At 39.9% G+C, this 25,180-nt stretch overlaps 1 protein-coding gene across 1 annotated transcript in view; it reads left to right on the top strand.

The window, feature by feature from the left end:
• Positions 1 to 23,285, top strand: part of sim2 (SIM bHLH transcription factor 2) — a 101,636-nt gene extending 78,351 nt beyond the window's left edge. Inside the window, exons 9-11 of the mRNA XM_048540539.2 lie at positions 10,274 to 10,439; positions 19,131 to 19,539; positions 22,169 to 23,285. Coding sequence (XP_048396496.1) covers positions 10,274 to 10,439; positions 19,131 to 19,539; positions 22,169 to 22,893 — 1,300 coding nt within the window. The 3' untranslated portion in view covers positions 22,894 to 23,285. The remainder of the gene's footprint in view (positions 1 to 10,273; positions 10,440 to 19,130; positions 19,540 to 22,168) is intronic.
• Positions 23,286 to 25,180: the final 1,895 nt, after the last annotated feature.

Raw genomic sequence — 25,180 nt, 5'->3', positions numbered from 1 at the left:
GAGCAGCTATGTGCCTCAAAATTCATTGCATCATTCAAGTGCGCCTTGGAAATAGAAGTGCTTTCCTATCCAACCTAGGCATTCAGAAGTTGAATTTGAGGAGAACATTCTAGGTCAAGCAAAATAGCACCAGTGACAGACAAGGAGCAGAAAAAGATGGTGAGAAGATAAAATGAATGAGGGCATGGCTCCTGATCTCAGAGACAGTGTTAGATGTTGGATGTTTTGTGACTAAGAATATCAGCAGCCATAATGCAGCTTCGTTAATCAACTTTTATCATTTGATAGGTATTGCAAGATATTCTGGAACCTGCACTCTAATATTTTGGTAATGAAACTGCTGTATCTTGGAACCTGTAGAATCTCCAGAACCATCAGGGATGGAGCATACACAGTGATGTCTCAATGTTCTGAGCCCCCTAACTTTGGCAGCTAGATGTGGGTTCTTCAAGTTATGGAAGAATGATCTGTGACATTCTAATGAACCAGAGTAATTCCCAACAATCAAGGCAATAGAAATGCTACTTCCCCTTACCTCTAGTGTGTTTGGTGACATGTCTTATAGAGACATGAAGCTCACTATGTATAAACACCCCTCAAGAATGAGGTTACTGCAAATACATCATCGTCCAGAGTTTTCATTATGTGGCTCTGGTCCCCAGACTTACACCTACTGATTCTGGAAGCAAGAAAAGAAAAAGATGGACTAAACACTTACTTTTATTTAGCACCAAATCAAATAAAGATATCCCACGTCAGTTTTCAACACATTATAATCAGAAGGCAGTGACTGTTGCTGCTGACGTTTTGCAGATGGTGCTACTGTTTCAGCTCATGTTCCACATCAAAGGTACAAGATTGAGTTGTATAAGTTGCTCCCATACACTGATGAAGGATGACAGCAAGGAAGTATTAATTGAAGTACAAGTCAGGTCAACTAATTGGTTGAAGTTAGCAATTACCAGACAGTGAAATTCACCAAAGCTCCTTAGATAGTACTTCCAAATACATGGTCGCTACTGTCTAGAAGGACAAACGCAGCAGATGCCTGGGAGCATCACAATCTGTAAGATCCACTCCAAGCCATTTACCATACTTGGAAACATATTCCCATTCCTTCACTTGCTGTGTCAAATGCTGGAATTCTCTTGCTAATAGCGTGGTGAGTCTACCTACAACACGCGGACTGCAATGGTTTGATAAAGCAACTCACCATCACCTTCTCAAGGACAACATAGAATAGGAATAAATACAGGCCCAGCCAGCAATGCCCACATCCCGTGAATGAATGAATCAAAAAGGGTGATCCTCTGTGAAGGACAGCTGTGAGTTGCAGCCGCAGACCTGGCAGGAGATCTTCCAATCAAAGCCTTCCCAGCCTGTCAGTTTCACAGAAGCAATATTCACTACAGCACGCTGCAGCACTGGCTGTTAAAGCAGAATGATTGGGTAAAATTGCAGGTAAAGACATGATTAATAAGTACCTAACAGCTGCTAGGTAGCTCCCTGCTCACCTGCAAATCTGTGCAGATGAAATAAAATCAGAAATTGCTTGAGAAACTCAGCAGCTGTGGAGAGAAAGCAGAGTTAACATTGAGTCCAATGACCCTTTTTCAGAACTGATAGTAGCTAGGAAAAGGCAGTATATATGCTGAGGGTGATATGGGAAGGTGGGAGAAAGGAATGAGGGATTGACAGAGGTGGAGCCCAGAGAGAAAGATTCAGCAATTAGGATGATGATAGTAAACCAGAGAGAAGGAAAAGCTGACAATGGGGACCATAAGTAGATGAGAATGGGTTAGCCGTGCTAAAATGTGATGACAGGACCTGGGGTGAGAAGGTGGGTAAAGGTTGTGGAAGGTGGTGTTCAAGTCCTAAAATCATTGATCTTGATGTTGAGTCTTGAGGCTGCAGGGTCCCCAAGAGGAAAATGAGTTGGTGTTCTTCCAGCTTGCAATGAGTTTCACTGGAGCACTGCAGCAAGCCTGAGAGAGAAATGTTGGCCAGAGAGCAAGATGATGTGATGAAGTGACAACCGGAAGTTCAGGGTCATATTTTCCATTTGGAACATAGCAGTTCTGCAAACTGGTCACCCAGTCTGCGATTACCTCCCAAAGTTGAGTTTAATATTGAGTCCCCAGTAATTTTAGGGCCAGATTTCTGTCCAGATAAAACCCTGACGTAGACTGAATGATGCTGGGATCACAACCTGACTCTGCTGTTTGGGGAATAAGCGCCTCCCACACTAGAATCTGTCTCCCCTTGGCCATTACAATTTCTCTTAAAAGTTTAGGTCAATGACCTTGAGTCTACCTGACTCAGGCAGTAATACTAAGCCAGGTAATTGCTAAGCATCAAATAACAGGGACATGATTGCCTTAAAATTAATACATCATGAGATAGTAGGAACTGCAGATGCTGGAGAATCTGAGATAACAAGGTGTAGAACTGGATGAATGCAGCAGGCCAAGCAGCAGCATAGGAGCAGGAAAGCTGACGTTTCGGGCCTAGACCCTTCAGAAGAAGCACAGGAACAAGCCCTTCGGCCCTCCAAGCCTGTGCCGATCGAGATCCTCTGTCTAACCTGTCATCTATTTTCTATCTGTCTATGTCCATTTGCTCCCTGCCCATCCATGTACCTGTCCAAATATATCTTAAAAGACGCTACCGTGTTTGCGTCTACACCTTGTTACATCATGAGTGCTGTAAGAATAGTAAACAATTACGTGCATTGCAGGTTCCAAGCAAACAGCTCGACTGATTCATGTATAACCTACTACTGTGCATAGATGCACATCATGTTGGGAGATTGGAAGAACTTTAGGGTTCTTGATAGGTAGCTGGTGAATATCCATGTGAAATGTATTTTAATTATTTATGTTTGTAAATAATGCATTGCCCAGTACAGTTAGACTGGCTTGATAGCCCGACCGCGAACTGGTAAAGACACCAAGCAAAAATAATTTGGGTACCACTGGCCACTTACACCCTTGAGTGCAATTGCAGACCGCCCCTTTTCTGGGGATCAAATCACCCATGTGCACTTCTGCTTAGCCAAATTCAGGTGTAGTTTCTGCCGCTGTGACTGTGAAGCTGAATAAATTTCTCACTCCCAACTTTCGTGAGTGCACAGCAAAGAATGAGTACACTTTAGTATTGAATAGGATGCAGTATTGTTATATTTAGCTGGCTAACAGAAATGTGAAGAAGATGTTTACAACAGGTATAAGCACTCCCAAGGACTGGAACATGATACAAAATACCAGTGGATCTCCTGGAGTGTTCTCCTGGTAGGTCAAAACATAGGATGAAGAACAATAAATGTAATGTAGTTGCCTGCTGCTGAGGTGCAGCTGTGTTAACATGGTCCACCCTTATTAATACGGGTGATTTAAATTGTCAGGACTGTCATTTTGGCTGCAATTTAAACAGCATGAAATATAATTTTTTTAAACACGCTTTTATCATTTTGAAGCAGCATGTCTGAAATGTGATTGTAATTACAACATGTTTTGTAAGAAAGAAAGAGCCAGTTACACAATCTCAAGATGTTCAACAGCATTTTACAGCCCATGTAATATTTTTGTAGTCTAACTATTGTTGGAATGTAGAAGATCGAGTAGCAGATTAGCACAAAATAAGATCCCACAAACAGCAATGTGACAATAACCAAATAATCTGTTACACTGGGGTGTTCAGGGGATAAAGAATGGTCTGGAGACCAGGGAACACTTGCCTGTTTGAACAGTGCTGTGAGATCTACTTTTACATGAGAGGGCAGATAGCAATCTAACTCTGCAGCATTCCCTCATTATTGCAGAGTGTGTGCTCAGGTCGCTGGAATAGGGCATGCAGCCGCAGCCTTCTGGTTTTCTGCCCTGTAACATATGACATAATATATTTTAGTTTGAGTTCTGGTGGTGTTGCCTCCGGAGAAAACGGGAAGGGGAGGTTTGTCTCTTCTAGAAACAGTATCATTCTCTTGTACTTTGTCGCTCTTACTATTTCGCTTCCCTGTGCCTTCCTGATTATCTTTCGCTTTTTAAAATCTGAATCTGTATAGTTTTAATACTTGCAGTGTTTATTCACCTTTTTTATTTTCATTTTCAATGTTCATCTAATTTTGTCTTTTGTGTATTTTGACTTGTCCCTCTTCCAATCCTAGCATTTAAGGCATTTAAATACAAGCCTTTATCTTTACTGACGCGAACAACGTTGTCAGAAATAATGATTTAAAATAGTAAATTGTGATTTTTAAAATAAGGAAGAATACAGAAGGTTCTAGAGAGAAGTGAGAAAGCCAGTACAAGATCCAAAGAGAGATTACGAAAAAAAGTCTGGTATCTAAAAGGAAATCCTGAAGTATTCTTTAAGCACATCAGGAGCAAAATGGTGATAAAAAGAAGAGTAAGGCTGATTAGATCTCTAAATGGGGAGTTTCACTTCGAGACAAGATGAGGTATTAAATGAATACTTTGCATCTGTTTTTACCTATGAGGCAAATGCTGCCCAGGGCATTGTTTCCAGGAGGAAACTCAGTCACAAGAAAGGATTCAAGTTCATAAGGAGGTGGTATTAGATAAGCTGTGGTACTTAAAGTAGATAAGGTGCATCCAAAGACATTGAAGCAAGTTAGAGTGGAAATTGCAGAGGTACTGGCAACTAACTTTCAATCTTCCCTGGATTCAGGATGTGGGATTGCCGGAGAATTGGAGAATTTTAAACATTATTGCCTTTGTTCAAAATAGATTGCAAGAACAATGTATCAGTTTAACTTCAATTGTGTGAGAGGCATTTTTTTTTACACACACAAGGTGTTAAGTGCCAGGAATGTGCTGCCAGAAGGGGTGGTAGATACAACAGCAACATTTAAGAGGCACAATGACAAATACCTGAGTAGGTGTGAAAGAGCGGGATACAGACCATGTAGAGGTAAAAAGTTTTCAGCTTAGAAACATATCATGTGTCAACACAGGTTTGATGGGCCGAAAGGCCTATTCCTGTGCTGTAGTGTTCTTTATTCTTTGATGGGGGAGCTTCTAGAAACAATTATTTGGAACGGAAGAGTTAACATAGATTTATGAAGGAGAAATTTTGTCTAACTAATTTGATGGAGTATTTTAAAGTGGCAGTAGAAACAGTTGATGAAGGAGGGACGTCGATGTGGTGGGCCGAGACTTCCAAAAGACTTTTAATACATCTCTACATGATAGTCTTGTGAGGAAAGTTTTTGGTCTTGGAATAAAATGAGCAGTAGCAACATTAATACAAAATTTGCTGACAGGTAGCAAACAGAGAGTTACGGTTAATGAGTAGTTTTTTTGACTGGAAGAAGGTTGTAACAGAGTTATAAAATCATGAAAAGTAAGAGTCCCAATGTCTCAAGGGTTGGTATTGGTGCTCTTATTTTTCATGACATTTATAAAAATCTAAATTCTGGTGTGCAGGGGACAATTTCAAAGTTTACATTTAGCACAAAATTTTGGAGAATTGTAAACCGTGAACAGGATATGGTAGAACTTCAAAAGGCCATTAACACTTTGATAGAGTGGACAGATAGGTATCAGATGAAGTTCATCGCACAAAAGTGCAAGGTGAAGTACTTTGGTAAAAAGAACATGGAAACATAGTATAAAATACAAGTTACTGTACTAACGGGTGTACAGAAGAACAGAGACTTATCTTTGTATGTATGTTGGTCATTAAAGATGGCAGGACAGATAGAGAGAGCTGTTAATAAATCATACAGTATTCTAGGCTTCAAACATATGTGCATAGAGTACAAGAACAAGGAGGTTACGATGAACTTATATAATACACTCATTAGACCTCAGTTGGAACACTGTGCACTGCACGATATGAAGGATGTGAATGATTTGGATAAACTACAAAAGAGGTTCCTTGGATGAGACATTTCAGTGAAAACTTGGAGAAGTTGACACTGTTTTTCTTGAAGAGGAGAAGGATATAAGGAAATTTGATACAAATTTTCAAACTCATGAGGCATCTCAACAGTTAATAGGATGCTTGTAAATGAATCAAAAACCAGGTGGCACAGTTTTGAAGTGTCTTACAGAAGCACATGGGAAGTGAGCAAATCTTTTTCACACAGTGAGTGATTCAAATCTGGAGGTACACTGCCTGGAAATGTGATGAGCTTTGGTTTAATTGAGACATTCAAGAAGGTATTGGAAGTTTGAATTGGAAACAATGTGGAACATTACATGGATAGGTAGGAGAATGCTACTTAGCTAAAATGCTCAGAAAGCTGGGGCAGATATTGAGCCAAATGGCCGCCTCCTGCTTTGTAACATTTCTGTGATTACCTGTTGTCTGAAAAAGTAGTTATTTGTTGAAAGTTTTAAAATCTATGTTGCGTCTGGAAAGCTTTAAATTTCTTAATGAAAGATATGGTTCTGTTCTTGAAGTTGCTACTGAATTTCACTGGAACAATTTAGAAGGCTGAGTTAGAGTGATCAGAGTGGAAAGGGGGAAGAGACTCAAAGCTGCAAGCAACCAAAAGCTCAGAGTCACTTTTGTAGACTGAACAGAGCTGTTCTATAAATCAGTCAGAAAGCTGTACAAGCAAACTGCTGTTTCATTCAGAAGGAATGTTTTGGAATTCAGGCAGTGAAAGGAAGGAGTTGTATTTTGAGTATTTCCATCGGCAAGTTGCATGCTAAGGAGATCTGATGGAAGAATAGGGAAAAGAACAGATATTGAAAACATTGGTACAGAAAAATAGCATCATCAAAAAGAAGTGTCATTAAGGGCTAACAAAGTGTGGAGCTAGATGAACACGGCAGGCCAAGCAGCATCTTAGGAGCACAAAAGCTGACGTTTTGGGCCTAGACCCTAGGCCCGAAACGTCAGCTTTTGTGCTCCTAAGATGCTGCTTGGCCTGCCGTGTTCATCCAGCTCCACACTTTGTTATCTCGGATTCTCCAGCATCTGTAGTTCCCATTATCTTTGTCATTAAGGGCTGTCGGATGAGGAACAGTTGAACAGCTTGGGCCTGTACACTCTGCACTTCACACGAATGAAGATAGGGATCTGATTGAAGTACATAAGATACTAAAGGGAATTGATAGGTGGACTTGAACAGATGTTCGCCCTTGTGGGACAGTCTCTAACAAGAGGTCATAGATATTACTGAGTGAGAGGAGGTAGGTTCAGAACTGTGACGAAGAGAAACTGTCTGAGGGTTGTGAATCTGTGGAACTCACTACCCCAGAGTGCAACGGAGGTTTCTGATGAAAAGTGGAATAAAGGGCTTTGGGGATTAGTCAGGAAAGTGGAGTTGAGACCAGGGTAAGATCAGCCATAATCATGTTAAGTGGTGGTGAGGGCTCAAAGGGCTGAATTGATCACTCCTGCTCCTAATGCCCATGTCCCTGTGTTACCTGCAGGAGTCAGTGGGCTTATAGTAGATAAGCCCTAATCAATTCCCTTTAGTATCTTATATACTTCAGTCAGATCCCTCCCTTCATTTGTGTGACGTGCAGGGAGTACAGGCCCAAGCTGTAGATATAGTAGATATTGGTTGATAGGCTATCTCCAGGAAGAGAATTAGCAATGTTTTATTTTCCTTTATTTCATTCACGGGATGAAGGTGTCGCTGGCCAGGCCAGCATTTATTGCCCATCCCTAATTGCCCACAGGGCAGTTATGAGTCAACCACATTGCTGTGGGTCCGGAGTCACTTGTAGGCCAGACCAGATAAGGATGGCAATTTCCTTCCCTAAAGGACACTAGTGAACCAGATGGGTTTTTCCAACAATTGGCAATGGATTCATGGCCATCTTTAGACTCTTAGTTCCAGATATTTTATTGAATTCAAATTCCACCACCTGCCATGGTGGGATTTGAACCCAGGCCCCCTGGGTTTCTGGATTAACACTCCAATGATAATACCACTAGGCCACTTACTGGTACAGGGGGAGGTAAAGAGATGAAGAAATGAAAACAAGAAATATTCCATATATTCTGTGAAAAGCCAAAGATCCACATGGGTTCATAATGTTTAATTCTGCAGAAGTGAGAGGAATAAATGGTGCAATGTCAGAATCAGTTCAGGCAGGGGAAGGAACACTGGTGATGAATGGCAACCAGATGGGCTTCCTTTCAATGGAGAAAGAAAGAGCCCGTAAACTGTGCTGGCAGAGATGAAGCTGTGGAGAGATTGAATGTACATCATGAAAAAGAGATGGTTAAGATCAGGAACCAAAACAAAGTTGCTGGAAAAGCTCAGCAGGTCTGACAGCATCAGTGAAGGAGAAAACAGAGTTAACGTTTTGGGTCTGGTGACCCTTCCTCAGAACATCCTGAGGAAGGGTCAGAACATTCTTAGGAAAGGTCACCAGACCTGAAATGTTAACTCTGTTTTCTCCTTCACAGATGCTGCCAGACCTGCTGAGCTTTTCCAGCAACGTTGGTTTTGTTCCTGATTTACAGCCCCGCAGTTCTTTTGGTTTTTATTTGGTTAAGATCAGGAACTTGATTAAGTATCAAAGAGTGTATGGGTGAGAACGATTGGAGTCAAATCAAAGAATTAGGTTAAGGGGCAAGTGTAGGCTTAAACGATGCATCTATCAAAGTAGTCCTCTCTTTGGTTCTTAGAAGGGAGGTAAAAGTTGACAGAGTGGGATTTGAGGACTATGAATTTAGGAGGGTATAGGATACAATGAGGTAAGATCAGTGACAATGTGAGAAATGATAGTTTGATATTCAATGATAGGATATTGGTCTAATGAGAGATAAGAGAAAGTGTTAGAGCATTTTCATCTAGTCACTTCCCATATTCCTTCACTACTATCTGCATCAAATGTCCCCTTGAAACATCGGCATTCTCTGCCTCAACCATCTCGTGGCAGCAATTTTCACATTTCTCAACAGTAAAAAGGAATAATTGCTCAGTTCTTTGTTTAATATCTTTCTGATAGTTATGCCCCTACAGACAAAATAGTTTCTCTGCATAATTTCACAGATCTCTATTTGATCTCCTTCTTTTCCAGAGAAGAGGTCCCCAATATATTCGTTTTTCTCGATATTCACATCCTCTCAATTTTGGTCACTGCTGTATAAATCCTTCCTGCATGTTCTCCAGTGTTTCCATATCCTTTCGAAGCACAAAGTCTACCACTGCTTACTCCTCGTGTGGTTTGACCATGGTTCTATATAAATCTAAGTTCTCTCCTTGTTTTTGTATTGTATGTCATTCCTCTCAAAAGAAATGCCTTTATTTGTGATTTACGCAATTATATTCTCAGATATCCTTGCATTTCTACACTATTTTAATTTCTTATCCTCCAATTGTCATTTCATCAAGGCACAGTTCACAAGAAATGTGCCAAACAATCCATAAATGTCAACCAGACAGCGTTATTGCTCGGGCTCTTGTGACACAGTGAGAGTTGTCTCCCTCTCTCTGTGCTGGAAAGCTTGGGCACAAATCCCACCAGCTCCAGTGGTATGTCATAGTTTGTCTGAACAGGTCAATTTAATAAAATCTACAATATTATTATGGTACAGCTGTATAAGTCATCTTTTCATTAACTGTACCATTTAAGTATTTTACCTGATGCTCAAGAAACATTATTAGGTTATTATTGTACAAGTATTACGATGAGTTGTTATTTCCCACTCCTGTTAAGCAAACTGCATTTAACAAAATGTAGTACTTTAAATCACATCCTATTATATCAGCAATCATGAATAATACGTGTAAAAAATAGGCATCAAACACTCATCTTGATAAGAAGAAACAGCTCCCCAAGCATTGTTTGCTATGATTTCATAATCTTGTGATTTTATGCAGCAGGAAGTAAAACAAGTCATCTCCTCAGCAGTCAGTTCCTGCTGCACATCAAAGCGCAATAAATTTTCAGCTTAATTCCTTTTAATATGCAAAAACGGGCTTTGTGAGCACTCATGATCTGATGAAATCAACAGTACACCAGGCACATTCCAGATGTCTGACAGGCAGTCCTGGTTGAAAGGAAATGACCACGACAAGTCTATCAGCTGGTGCCTGACAAAGAGACAGATTGGGATATTAAGCGGATGTACAGCTGGCAGTTACTTACAGTTAATACTGCTGTTTGAACACTTGTGGATTTAATTTCCTTCATTGCTATTTTCAAAGACCTAGTCAATGAATTTGCATTTAATGGTCAGTGCACTATTCTTAATTTATTTTGAACAGTCTAATATTTACTTTTTTATAAAATGATTAATACAACACATAATAATGGTATTGAATCTTATGTTGCAGGGACATTGAATACAAAGAACTACAATTGTCACTGGACCAGACTACAGTTACCAAGTCCTCATTCCCATATAAGATGCTGCTGCCTACCTCACATGAAAGCCAAAAACAACTGAAGCCTAAAATTGCCAAGTTGAAATCTAAGCTCAAGGCATCTCCTTACCCGCAGGTGCATATTATGGAAAACTATGACCCCTACCCACTTGTCCAGATATGGTAGGATGTTGAAGAATTGAGCTTGCTATACATTAAGTTTGAAAATTGATGTCTGCATGAATTCACAGCACAGTTGTCAAGGAGAGGTCTGGAACAGAGGGCAGATGTTTTCTTATAGGAAGGGTCACCGTGAATTACTCTGGCCTATTTCCTAGTAGCATGTCCCACTGGAATGTGGTGTGGTGCAAATTGAAGGATGGGATGAAAAAAAGCAGATGATCTGATTGTGGGCCTCTCTGGCAAAGCCTTTCTTGATTAAAGCAATAGGAAGTGTACAAAAATCATCCAGGATGACTCATTTGACTTTTACTTACTCCCTATGGGGATGCACTTGGCTTGTATTTTCTACTTCTCCCTGACAGCCTGGCTGAGGGCAAGAACTGTGGAGAATAATAAGCCCAAACCTACATCTGATCATATTAGAACACAATATACAAAGGGCTATTGCCATGCACAATGCTGTTTTACAGTAGCATAAGGTATCCAAACCAGCACATATTGAATTATTTTATTACATATTCAAACATGAAGTTAGAGATGGAAATGACATCTGCAAGATGTTGGCTCCATGTTTATTTTTAAAATCTCATTGCTTTTCAGCAAAGTAATAATTTCAGAGACTCAAATAAGAGAAGCACTGTATGTTCATCTCCTAATGAAAAACTACTTCCAATTTATCGTCATATATTGGACTGCCACTTATTGTAAAATTAAATTCTTAATGGTTAAGAACTGAGCTGAAAAGTAGCCCAGTTCTTTTTCAATAACACTTCCAAAATGATTATTTTCAAGTTTCTGATATTTATTGTATTTTTTAAAGAAAGGTTACCTTTTACATGCTCCTCATCACAAGACAGTAACTCATTCAAAGAAAATGTTCTATTCTGTTTCATCCAAGTGTCCATCAGGCTGGCAGGCTGCAAGCTTTTGAACCATGGAGAGATTATATCCGAGTCTGAACATTTTTTCTTTCAAAGAGCAGGGAAGGCATTTTGGAATATGGTTCATTGATACTATAAGGGAACTTGAACCCTGGATAATATTTGTCCTTTCCAGTCCTGGAGGCCATTTGTAGCATTCCACCCCTACTGCATCTGAAAACTGCCAAGTCAAACTAGGAGGACTGAAATTCTTGATTTTTTTTTAAAACACTGAACTGTCATGATCTGGAATGTACCAGCTGAAAGAATGGTGGATGTGGATTCAGTAATAACTTTGAAATGGAATTGCATAAGCAACTTGAAGGAGAAACATTTGCAAGGCTATAGGAAAATCAGGAAAATTGGGCTAATTGGAAAGCATAGGCATGGTGGCTGATAGTCTATTTCTGTACTGTACTATCCTTCTGCAACTTGATACTGCTCTAGACCAGTGAATTAACATTAATGGAAGCTATGTAGAAAACAATTAAACTGTGTAACTTGAATAGAGCCACACAACATGACAATCTTCAAATAATCTAATATGTGATCTTAAAGGGAGTAATGTTACATATTTGGAATAATTTACCAGGCAGGGTAATAGCTTTTAAAAACACTAGAGGAGACTAAAGTCAATAGCCCATGAAAATGAGCAGAAGGCATGATTAACCAACCTGTTGATTGCATTCCAAGAAGCATGCCAATGTCATGCTGCCTCTCAATTCAGTGATTACTGCATCTAGCTTGTGTTAACCACAATGCTAATTCACTGGGTACATTAGCAGGGGTCAATATCATGATTAACCAACGCTATTTAAAGTTAGCCTGCATTGTTTAAAGCTAGCTTACACGTTAGAAAGGACAAATAGACTCTGGCTGGACCAAGTGTTGGTACTCATGTGATAAATGAATCTGACCAAGGAGACATTGAAAAATGTCACGAGAAAGCACTGGCTCAAAGCTTTATGGACCTTGCACTTGGAGGTTTTGGTAAAGGATGTGGAATGGACAAATCCCTTGTGTCCACAGGAGGCCAGATAAACAGTCGAAAGACAATAAGACGACTTATTGGGGCAGCACAGTGGCTCAGTGGTTAGCGCTGCAGCCTCACAGTGCCAGGGACCCGGGTTCGATTCCAGCCTCGGGTGACTGTCTGTGCGGAGTTTGCACATTCTCCCCGTGTCCGCGTGGGTTTCCTCCGGGTGATCCGGTTTCCTCCCACAGTCCAAAAAGATGTGCAGGCTAGGTGGATCGGCTGTGCTAAATTGACTGTACTGTTCAGGGGTGTGTGGGTTATAGGGGGATGGGTCTGGATGGGATGCTTCAAGGGGCAATGTGGGCTTGTTGGGCCAAAGGGCCTGTTTCCGCACTCTAGGGAATCTAATCTAATCTAATCTAATCTAATGTCAAAATCAATGCTAGGAGTCAAGGCAAAGGAGCTGGATACAGTGCAGCCAAAGTTCAATGATCTCACATAGGTTCAAGGTCAGTCGATGCATTCTCAGATGACATATCCTATCAGTTGCACCACTTTCCTCTGCCACTTCTCAATTCAACACCACCACGCTCCCCTCCATCACTCACCTCCCAACATTCCCCATTAATCAGGGCCCAATCCTGCTATTCATATTTTTCCAGCATCTGCAGTTCCCATTATCACTCACACATTCATATTTTTCTGCTCACTCTTACAGACTGAATGCTGTTGCAAGCTTCACACCCATTTCCCACAACTTGCATACAACTACAACCATTCAGCCGTAGCCATCTCATAGCAGTCACCGCAGTCACTGACCCCCATCCCTCTTCATTCCTATTCAGTATGGCACACAAACAGGGGCAGCAGGAGATTCAGGAACGCCTGCATGTCCTCAACCCTGTGAAGGAGATATTGCATGTTCCTACTGTGATGTGACTTGTGGAAGGTCTGAGACCATCCAAAAAGACAGTATCCTCATACTAGCCCATCTCTTCTTCCTAATCTTACTCGTTTCACAATTTCTTCAGACTGACAAGCAATCGATGATATAAGTATGTAGCTCTTCCCCACCTTTACTACTACTCACGTCAACTCCGTAAGATAATCTTAACCTTGTGTATTTTTCCATTAGGATACTCAGGCAGTGGAAGAAGAATAATAAGTTTTGAGGATGAAGGTACACTGACTCTTTGATTTAATATTCATAGCCACCAGGCCAGATACTGGCACGCCAAGTAAATTGAAGGATAGCATAGAGGCAGGTCCTGCATCTGGTGAGACATTGGGTCCAAGTGGTCTGAACCAGAGTACTTGGAAAAGATAGTATCTGACAACATATCAGCTCAGACAAAGTTCTACTGCAGAATATTGAGACAATCACTTCCACAAGGCAGCTTGCAGAAAAATATTGATGGTATATACCCTAGAAATTTTTGATGAATATAGAATCCTGTCAGAAACTCTGCTGTTCACATCAAGGAGCTTGGACATATCTGGCATCAACTAAGAACAGCGCTTTACACCGCATTGTTCTTAATCTACTGTAGGATATGAGGTTTTATAAGTGACTGGTTAAGTGATTAAGGTATATTCTATTCCAATGTTTAATTTAGCATAGGAAATAGTGATGAGGGTTATAAAATACACAAAGAAAGAAAAGTAAATAATTGAATAAAATAATTAAGTTATTACATCCATTAAGGATGGCAGTGTGGGTAATATGTCATAGCTGCAGCATATGGGAGCCCCTGGATGCCAATGTGGCCCATTGAAAACGTGGCTTCAGTATGTGGAGTATGTAACAGCAGTTTCAGCTCAGAGTCTGAGAGCTACAGACACTGTGACACATCAGTATGGGGGATAATTACCTGGCTGCTTTGCACTAGTCACATCCCTGAAGATAGAATCTTCTGCTTTGATAAATGGTTAGGAACTAATGAGTGTTGACTTGTTTGCATGGTCTCTGTTCATTCTCCAAATGTCAGCAAAAACAACATCCTATTCAAAGAATACCACCAACCAATAGCTAACAATAGTGGTGAGTGGTGTTCCACAGGGCTCTGTCCTTGGGCCTCTACTGTTTGTAATTTTTATTAATGACTTGGACGAGGGAATTGAAGGATGGGTCAGCAAGTTTGCAGACGACGCAAAGGTCGGAGGTGTCGTTGACAGTGTAGAGGGCTGTTGTAGGCTGCAGCGGGACATTGACAGGATGCAGAGATGGGCTGAGAGGTGGCAGATGGAGTTCAACCTGGATAAATGCGAGGTGATGCATTTTGGAAGGTCGAATTTGAAAGCTGAGTACAGGATTAAGGATAGGATTCTTGGCAGCGTGGAGGAACAGAGGGATCTTGGTGTGCAGATACATAGATCCCTTAAAATGGCCACCCAAGTGGACAGGGTTGTTAAGAAAGCATATGGTGTTTTGGCTTTCATTAACAGGGGGATTGAGTTTAAGAGTCGTGAGATCTTGTTGCAGCTCTATAAAACTTTGGTTAGACCGCACTTGGAATACTGCGTCCAGTTCTGGGCGCCCTATTATAGGAAAGATGTGGATGCTTTGGAGAGGGTTCAGAGGAGGTTTACCAGGATGCTGCCTGGACTGGAGGGCTTATCTTATGAAGAGAGGTTGACTGAGCTCGGTCTCTTTTCATTGGAGAAAAGGAGGAGGAGAGGGGACCTAATTGAGGTATACAAGATAATGAGAGGCATAGATAGAGTTGATAGCCAGAGACTATTTCCCAGGGCAGAAATGGCTAGCACGAGGGGTCATAGTTTTAAGCTGGTTGGTGGAAAGTATAGAGGGGATGTCAGAGGCAGGTTCTTTACGCAGAGAGTTGTGAGAGCATGGAATGCGTTGCCAGCAGCAGTTGTGGAAGCAAGGTCATTGGGGTCATTTAAGAGACTGCTGGACATGTATATGGTCACAGAAATTTGAGGGTGCATACATGAGGATCAATGGTCGGCACAACATTGTGGGCTGAAGGGCCTGTTCTGTGCTGTACTGTTCTATGTTCTATGTTCTAAATCACTCTCATTGGCAGGGGACTTCAGAAACCCCACATACACATTTGAAAATTCAAAGCTTAAACTTTAACTCCCTCTAAAATCTACAAACTGACAACAGCTCTACCTCTAGTTGATGTGCCACCTGACAGATGCAAACATCACCAACGCCAATTTGGCAATTGACCCCAGAGAAGAGTCCCATGTTTCAAGCTTCCAAAAGCAATATGGACAACCCTAAAATGTTGGGGAATGGTTCAGGGATAATGTGAACACTAACGAACAGCTAACCAGTGACTGTGGTCATCCAAGTTACAGCATTGCCCATGTGCTAAATTCCTGTTCTAAGAATCCAATGAGATCGCAGCTATTCACCCTGTGGTATCCCACGCCATTGAATGGATTGTTAACCTTGACGTTAGCCTGTAACTACAACCTCAGTCATTGAAACAAACAAATTCTCCAGGTAGAATTCCAATAAGTGTGTCAACTAATTCACCCTTGCCTGGTGGTATCTGGTTTTCAAAAGCTTTATAGTTAAATTCCTTTAATATTTGCCACATCACCCCTTGTCGGTTTTAGCAACTTTAAATAACAATCAAAAGTACCAAATATTTTTAGAATAGTAGCAACATCCACAAGAAATCAATCAATCAGGCAGCTAACATATAAGTAGTCCATGATCACTTTCAATAGCACATGATGAGCACTTTCCTCCTGTAGAATGTGTTCCGCTGTCTGGGTGAAGGAAGATGTTTATTTGAGCTTTGAGCTCCAGGATGACACCACTGGCAATACATCAGCATTGCATGCTGATTAATAACATACTCTGCCTGACCCATGTAGCTCCAACAGCCACTCACTGAGCATGTGCTAATGCCCTCACCAACATGGCCTGGTCCAATTCACCCTATCTGTGCGTGCACACCATGGACACCATTTTGAAACTCCAAGTGCTTCCAAAAAAATAGCAGTAACGGTTCCAATTTTTCTGTCCTGGACTCCAAAATTTAAATTGCGAGATTACACAAAATAGAGTTTTGTTCACTGGAATTTAGAAAATTGAGGCTGACTTGATCAAATTTTCCAGGTATTAAGATGAAGCAAAAGCATTAAGATTTGTAGACACCATTTGGATTATTAAGAGCACTTTTAGCACCTTAATAAACAGGTGAACAATGCTGGAAATGTGAGCCAATAATGGACCAACAAGATCAACATTTGGGACCTTGGTAAATGATGGGACAGATATTCATCAATTATATTGAAAGGTAGGAGAAAAATAAAGAGAACAATGGGGAAGGAAACATGCTGAATGAATCAAAGTCAGATATAGGAGAAACAGAAAGAAAGGAAAACTTGGATTGAAAAAGAAAAAGATGAGGCTAAACAGAAAAGTTCTGAAAATGTTTCAAATGTTGATATTCATAAACTTTTAGGAACAATTTGCTACCTGTAGGAATGACAATCCATAACTTAAATATTTCCTATTTGGGTCTCCCAGGATTGAGTGACATGTCAGGAACAGTAATTTACCCCAATAACTGGCTATTAACCTCTTGAAATAGCCTTCCTAATTTCCTAAAATGAGTTTAGTTCACACTTAGTGTAAATCATGCAATTTCTTGAAACTAGTGGGAAGGTTGATGGCAACTAATGGTTATACCAGGCTAACAGCAGAAAAGCATTCATTATCCTGCAAACTGGAAAGTTTTAATACATGGTACATCTCTTCATCCTTACAAATTGTTCCTTGGTTTCTTAATAATGATAACCTATGTTAGAACTCTGATTGAATATGTCAGCCTGAACGTTCAGAGGATCAAGGATGTTGGAAAGGAGAAAAGGCTATTCAGTTCATTGTGTTCAAGCCCATCTTGCACATTGTAGCATCCATCCATATTTCAAATGTCCCTGATGTTTTGTTCTCCACTATTACTAAAACTGGAAAACATAAACACTTTTTCTGTTGAAGGGTCTAGGCCTGAAACGTCAGCCTTCCTGCTCCTATGATGCTGCTTGGCCTGTTGTGTTCATCCAGCTCTACACCTCGTTATCTTGGATTCTCTAGCATCTGCAGTTCCTATTATCTCTAAAACAAAAACACTGTAAGCTTACAAATCAATCACTGAACCTGAGTAGAACAACTTCCAAAAGCCTCAACAGTTTCTGGATACCTCACACAAGTGGTCAATCACTGTATCCAAGCTCAAATCATGAATGCTAACCATTTTACTTCAGAGGGCACAATTTCTGGTCCTAAACCTGCTCCCACCAGGCATTCTCAGATGCACTCCATCCCAAGTAGACACATACTGAATTGCAACTGGAAATGGGAACCCTCCTGCTCCTTATCATTCCATAACAATGAATGAAGAACGAACGAACTGGAATTTATATTGGCTTTCTATGCTCTCTGGACAAAGGAAATCACGGTCAATTTTTTAAAAAAAACATTTATGGATGTGGGTGTCACTGGATAGCTTGCCCTCCCTTTAATGGTCTGCAGGGTGGAGTCAAATATCTGCCAGATCAGGTAGATTTCCTTCCCTAAACGATATTAATGAATCAGATGTATTTTTACAGCAACTGACAGTAGTTATCTGGTCATCATTAAGCTGGTGCTCTGGATTGCTAGTCCAGCCGCTATACTACTGTGCCACTACTATCCCTTTTATATACTTTTGAAGTACAGCCATTGCTATAATTTAAACAGAAGCCACTTCCAATTTGTGCTCAGTCATGTCCCACATAAAGAAATAAATAACAAGTTAATCTGTTACGTTGGTGTATCGCCTAAGGAATTATTGGAGCCAGCATACAGGCAATAAGGTCTTAATTTAATGTCTGCTCTGCCAACTGTGGGGCTATCCCTCTGTTTGGACCAAAGTTTCACCCTAGATTATGTGCTAAAATCTGCAAAATGTGACTTAACTTTTCTTACCAGAATAACAATATTGAATTGTATTAATAAAACTTCTTTAAAAAATTAAATCAACATTGTGAATACTTTAAAAGTCTACTTTTGCATAAGGATACAAACGAGCAAGTTTTGAGAATTGAACCGTGATAATGCTGTACATCCTTTGAATGGAATGTTGGCTGCTTCCCATTGTCAACATGTTTAACATTAAATGACATAGCAACAGATTGCTGACTACTTTCACGTAATAAAAATCAGATGAAAGGACACAATGTGCAAGGATGATTCAATGGCATTTTGCCAGGAGGATAAGGAAATGTGTCAAAATTTCATGAGGACTACCTTTGTGCCTTTTAAAATCATGTAAAATAATTAGAATCGTAGAAATTGGTTTTAATGTCTTTTCTAGACAGAGTTCAGAGTTGATTTGTGTCAATGGCTTGTTGGGTCTTCGCACAAATGAGGAGAAAGCTTTCTTTTGTGTGGTACTTGTTGAAAAGTTATAAATGTGTTGGAATTCGGGTCTCTGATTTCATCAGGATTTGGGAAAGAAGAAAATGAACTCCTGTACGTTTTAGAATTTACAAAAATTGGTTAATATTCTGGGAACCATTTAAAAATATTCTCTAGAAAATCTAATGTAATCAACTTCATGCAAATAAGAATCTGTATGATATAGATATTTACAAAAAACATATGCATTCTCTTTTTTTAACACAGCTTGAGAGCAAGTTATATAATGAGATTAAATTCCCCTTGGGACATACTGTTCCCCCTTTAAAATTGACATTCCTTTTCTCTCTTTCACATTTTCAGCAATATAATCCATTTCACACAGAGAAAGCTGATTGTGACCACACCAGTAGTTGGGGAGGAAGTCGTATGCTGAACATTGTATCACCCCAGGAAGGCACTTCTCACCAGGAGAACAATGAACTGCTTTATGCCTCATCACATGGACACCCTTTCACCTATACCTATGGACACTTCCCATTGGACCCTCAAGTGCTTGCCAGCAAAAAACAGATGACGCCTAGTCGGATAGCTCAGAGTCAAAGGTCACCTTGTGAAACAGCAAGGTTCTATGTGGGTGCATTTCAGGCAACTAGTGACAGCTGCTGGCATCTGACAAGCTCATCATCAGCTCACAGTCAGTCTCCCTCAAAGAATCTGCAGGATCACCCAATCAGTGAATCCCAGTACAGCTCTGTACAGAATTATCAGTGTAAGTTATGCTGTTTCACTAACAGCCGTTGAAGAATGTATATTTTATGCAGCGTTTTCATTGCTGCCCATTCATTTATTTTAGGTGCAGTCTCTGATATACAGCCAAATGTAGCAACACTTCTAAGTTTTTTTTAGAGCTGGAACCTTCAAGCAGCAAATGCAGTGTGTGATAAGTTAACTCACTTTGAGTGGTGCTAGTTAAGAGAGGATTATTGATCAGGACATCAAAGAGAATTACTGCTCTTTGAATAGTGCCCAGGGATTGTCCATAGGTGATCAGACCATTCTTATAAATTCTCATCCAACAGAGCATATTAGAACATAGAACATTACAGCACAGTACAGGCCCTTCGGCCCTCGATGTTCTGCCGACCTGCCATACCAATCTGAAGCCCATCTAACCTACACTATTCCATGTACATCCATATGCTTGTCCAATGACGACTCAAATGTACTTAAAGTTGGCAAATCTACTACCGTTGCAGGCAAAGTGTTCCATTCCCTTACTACTCTCTGAGTAAAAAAACTACCTCTGACATCTGTCCTATATCTTTCACCCCTCAATTTAAAGCTATGCCCCCTCGTGCTCGCCATCACCATCCGAGGAAAAAGGCTCTCCCTATCCACCCTATCGAACCCTCTGATTATCTTAAATGTCTTCTCCCTAACGAAAACAGCCTCAAGTCCCTCAGCCTTTCCTCATAAGACCTTCCTTCCATACCAGGCAACATCCTAGTAAACCACCTCTGCACCCTTTCCAAAGCTTCCACATCCTTCTTATAATGCGGTGACCAGAACTGTACACAATACTCCAAGTGCGGCCACACCAGAGTTTTGTACAGCTTCACCATAACCTCTTGGTTCCAGAACTCGATCCCTCTATTAATCAAAGCTAAAATACTGTATGCCTTCTTAACAGCCCTGTCAACCTGGGTGGCAACTTACAAGGATCTCTGTACATGGACACCGATCTATTGTATTTAGAATCCCCACAGTGTGGAAGCAGACCATTTGACCCATCAAGTTTACACTGACCCATGAAGTGCATGCCAACCACACCCATCCTATTCCTGCATTTCTCACGGCAGTCCACCTCATCTGCACATCTTTGGACTTTGGGAGGAAACCAGAGGAAACCCACACAGATGGGGAGAATGTGCAAAATCTATGCAGACAGTCACCTGACGGTGGAATTGAACCAAGGTCCCTCGCACTGAGAGGCAGCAATGCTAACCACTGAGTCACTGTGCTGCCCATTTCCTGTCAGTAGTCTGCTTTCCTGAAATTCTTCATTGCAGTTTCTAAAAATTATTAATTGGTTCTACTTTAAAACCACATTGTACATTGAGATTCATTAATATAGAATGCATTAAAGGAAAACATTAAAAAGTTTGGATAATGAAATGTCAAAAAAGATTCACAACTAACATGTTCCTGTCAATTTATTTCTGATTATACATATGTCTAAATAAAACTCCAATTGCTCAGCATGCACAACATTTGACAAAATGTCAGTTTAAAACACACTTTACTATTCCAACTATGTTTTTATTCAAAGTATAACTTAAAAATAGTTCATGCCATGGTTTGTATTTGAGTTGGTTGCCTTCTGTTGATTATCCCATGGTGTAACTGTACACAGTGTTAAGTGATAACCACCAAGATTACAGGTAGCAATTTTAGTCATTCTCATTCAAATGTGGAAGAAAAGTTGCAACAATTAACCTTTATACTTGAACTTTCTGGACATAGACCAAGTTCTTTGCTATTAAATCAACCATTGAGTGTCCCTGAAACTCTCTGATGTTACTAACATTAACAACAACTGACACTTTCTAGAAATGAAGCAATTTCACCAAAATACTTTGTGCCCAAAATGTTTTGTTTAATGTGTTTTCTTTAAAGTGTTTTAATATTTAATTCATTTAAAGTATTTTAATGTTTATTTATTTTAAATATATTTTTAGAATCCCCACAGTTCCCTGTGGCAGGAAGAAACTACTACAGTACTTTTTAATATTAAGCAACAAACATTTAAATCAATGAATCTTTGTTAACCAATTGTTTGTATTATCTAGCACATTGCAAAACCAGTTTTTCAAATTTATTGTTCAAAAATTATTTTATAGCTGCTTTTCAAACTTGTGCATTTACATGGGTTACTAGAGTCATCAAAAATGGCTTTCATTTGTCAGAATATCAAAATTTAATTACTGGCTTATAATTTATTGTAGATAATCTATTATCCTATACATGTTGATGGAATTTACAAGCTTGTGTACAGAGTGATGCAAGACACATTTGTCTATAAAGATTAAATGGGTACAGTAGCTCCCCATATTATTCTCAATGTTCTGAAATGCCAAAGACAACATATGGTACAGTTTCTGTTCTAATAATAAATCAACCACTAGTCTCATTTTGCAAAGCTAACTGGAATACTTATTAGGATTCTTGAATAGATTGATTTGCTAGCACCTTAATGGGAGGCTGAAAATAATTGAACGTTGACCAAACAAACTAAGCTAATTAGAAACAGCAGTCACCAATTTAGTACTCATTCAACATCCATTGCATTCCCAGCACATCGTGCTTAACAATTTCTTAATACTTTCTTTTTCATTTAGGTGCTTTGCCTAATAGACGGCATTGTGAAGGAGAAACATCTGCCACCTTCTCAAATTGTGCATCATCAAGACCAAACAATAAATATAAGGAAGAACCTTATATTAATCCAATAAAGCAAAACAAAATCGAAGTACTTCAGGCCACACAGCATGTTGTCAAGGAAGAGTGCAAGGTACTGTTCAAACATAATTCTCAGGAGAAATTATGCAATGATGGGAAGTGTTTTTCACCCTGTTTGAATAATTCTTTGTTGGCTAAATCAGACTGTGATGCAGCCAAGTCAATGGCAAGGGTAAGCCAACAGCTTTTACCAATCCAAACACCATATGAACAAACTAGGAGGATTTGTATGAAAGAGCTCCAGTACGAACGTGGAAATCATCACAAAGCCAGCCCAGACAGCATGAATAATGTTCGGGGCACTACAAAACTGAATGAAGGGAGGGTACATGAACAGCAAGAACCATTGTGCATGGGGACATCAGGACAAACCCAGCTTGGATCCTTAAGTTATGGCCAGTTCTTTGCAAAGCACAACTTCCAAAGATCACCTTGTGCAGTTACAGGATATGTCATGGAACATCGGGGATGTGCTGCTGATGATAAGAATTCTTTTGGCTACAGAAACCCAAGTCCAGCATTGAACTCTTCACCAGAAATGCACCAAGAACCCGTCCTTCCTCATTATATAGGAACATCTGTCATAATAACAAATGGGAGGTGACATGGGATTTATTCGTGTAGATACAGAGTGCATTTGTTACAATGTAACTAAGCAAGAACTTTTGTTGCATTTCAGGTACAATAGTACTCCAGGTTTGCAGCTATACTGGAAAATCATGTATTACATATTCTGAAGCTCAAAAATCATGTCTTGAATTGCTGATGTATTTCTGGAGTTTAAAGTCTGAGGTTTCATCATGATCGCAAGAAGTCAAAAACACAAATCATTATCACTTGTGCAATATCTGCAATGTGTGCACATGGAACCATTCACAGAATGTTGCATTACTTCTTACTTGCATTATTGACAATATACTTTGCCCCACTAAAATCTATTATGTTATTGACTTATATATAATGGACACTGTCAATGCCAAACAGAAAATTACTTCTTGCCTGCTTGTAAGGTTTTATTTCAGATTCATGAAGGAATAACACTATATATTAAATGATTTGAATTATCAAAGGCAAGGTGCTTTATTGCTCAACAGTTTGCACAAGTTGACAAATGTGACCTATGCATTACTCAGTAGTTACAGTTAAGAATTTTAAATAACAAGCTGCTCCTTTTACAAAACTCCGTGAGAACCAAGTTTCTTTGTCAAACTAAATTGTTTCGAAACCATATATCTCACAAAATGGCTTTGTAAGGGCGAGGTATGGAAAAAAGCTTGCAGAAAATGCTGTGCTAAACAATCTCTGCTAACCCTTACCAGAGCAGTTTCACAGTCATGTCTCCAGTAGACCAAACCTGAAAAAACATACAGCACATGTGCTGTCTCTCTAAAATACAGATGTATTTCTCATAAATGTTACTCAAAAGTCAAAAGGGTTTATTCCCAGACTGAAGAAGGAGAGAAAATGTTGAACTTGCATGTTAATTCCAACAAATAAATGAGAATTACAAAAGTGGATACATTTTGGTCCCATCAGAAAAATCTGATTAAAATAAAATATTAAACATGTATTGATCAAGTTAATTTTGTTACTTATTACAAAAGGTAAGTTTATTTTTAGCCATCAAACATTTGCCGTACTAATGTCAATTGACACCAGCTGTTTAATTCAGGAGTCTGGCTAATCATCTCAGGACATTTTAAAAGTGAAACAGAAATGTTAAATGTGATAATGGGAACTGCAGATGCTGGAGAATCCAAGATAATGAAATGGGAGGCTGGATGAACACAGCAGGCCCAGCAGCATCTCAGGAGCACAAAAGCTGACGTTTCGGGTCGAAACGTCAGCTTTTGTGCTCCTGAGATGCTGCTGGGCCTGCTGTGTTCATCCAGCCTCCCATTTCATTATCTCAGAAATGTTAAATACTCATTTTTGTTCTGGTCTTTCTGCATCACTCTGCTACTAATACATATCTATAAAACATTAAAATTCTTACCCTGAGCACTCTACAAGTGACAGGCAAACAGCAGTTGCTCTTCCTTATATTTACCTGTTGATCTTCCTTCTGTTGGTTTTAAATAGAGAAAGACTGCAGAAAGCTACAGCAGAAGGATTAGGGAGTCCTCATGCATCGATCACGAAAAGCTAGCATACATGTTCAGCAGGTAATAGGGAAAATAAATTGATTGAATGGACTATAAAAGTTGGAAGGTCTTGCTAAAATTATCCAAGGCATGAGTCAGACCTCAGATGGAATACTGTAAAGCATTTTGGTGCCCTTGTTCAAGGAAAGATACACTGTCTTTACAGGCAGCACAAAGAAGGTTCACTAGGTTGATTCCAGGTATACAGGAATTTCCTTATAGGAAAGTTTGAATGGATTTGGCCTGTACTCATTGGAGTTGAGAAAAATGAGAGGTGTCCTTATTGAAACATACAAGACTTTACAGGGTAGGTGCTGAGAGGTTGTGTTCCTTTATAGGAGTCTAGGACCAGACAGCATAATTTCAGAGCTGAGGAGGAATTTCTTCTCTTAGAGGGTAGTCAGTCTGTGGAATTCATGATCATAAAGGGCTGTAGAGGCAAAAGTCCTTTTTTATTATTATTTATTTGTGGGACATGGGCATCACTGGCTGGCCAGCATTTATTGCCTGTCCCTAGTTGCCCTTCCAAAGGTGGTGGTGGTGAGTTACCTACTTGAACTGTAGAGAGGGAATTCCAGGATCTTGGCCCAGCAACAATACAGGAATTGTGATATATTTCCAAGTCTGGATGGTGAGTAGCTTGGAAGGGAACTTGTAAGTAGTGGTGTTCCCATATATCTGTTGCCCTTGTCCTTCTAGATGGAAGTTGGCATGATTTTGGAAGGTGTTGTCTGAGGATCTTTGATG

Source organism: Stegostoma tigrinum, chromosome 12, assembly GCF_030684315.1.
Source record: "Stegostoma tigrinum isolate sSteTig4 chromosome 12, sSteTig4.hap1, whole genome shotgun sequence".
NCBI classification, from domain to species: Eukaryota; Metazoa; Chordata; class Chondrichthyes; order Orectolobiformes; family Stegostomatidae; genus Stegostoma; species Stegostoma tigrinum.
Note: the sequence above shows the minus strand (reverse complement) of the source record. Positions and strands in the feature narration are given on the sequence as shown.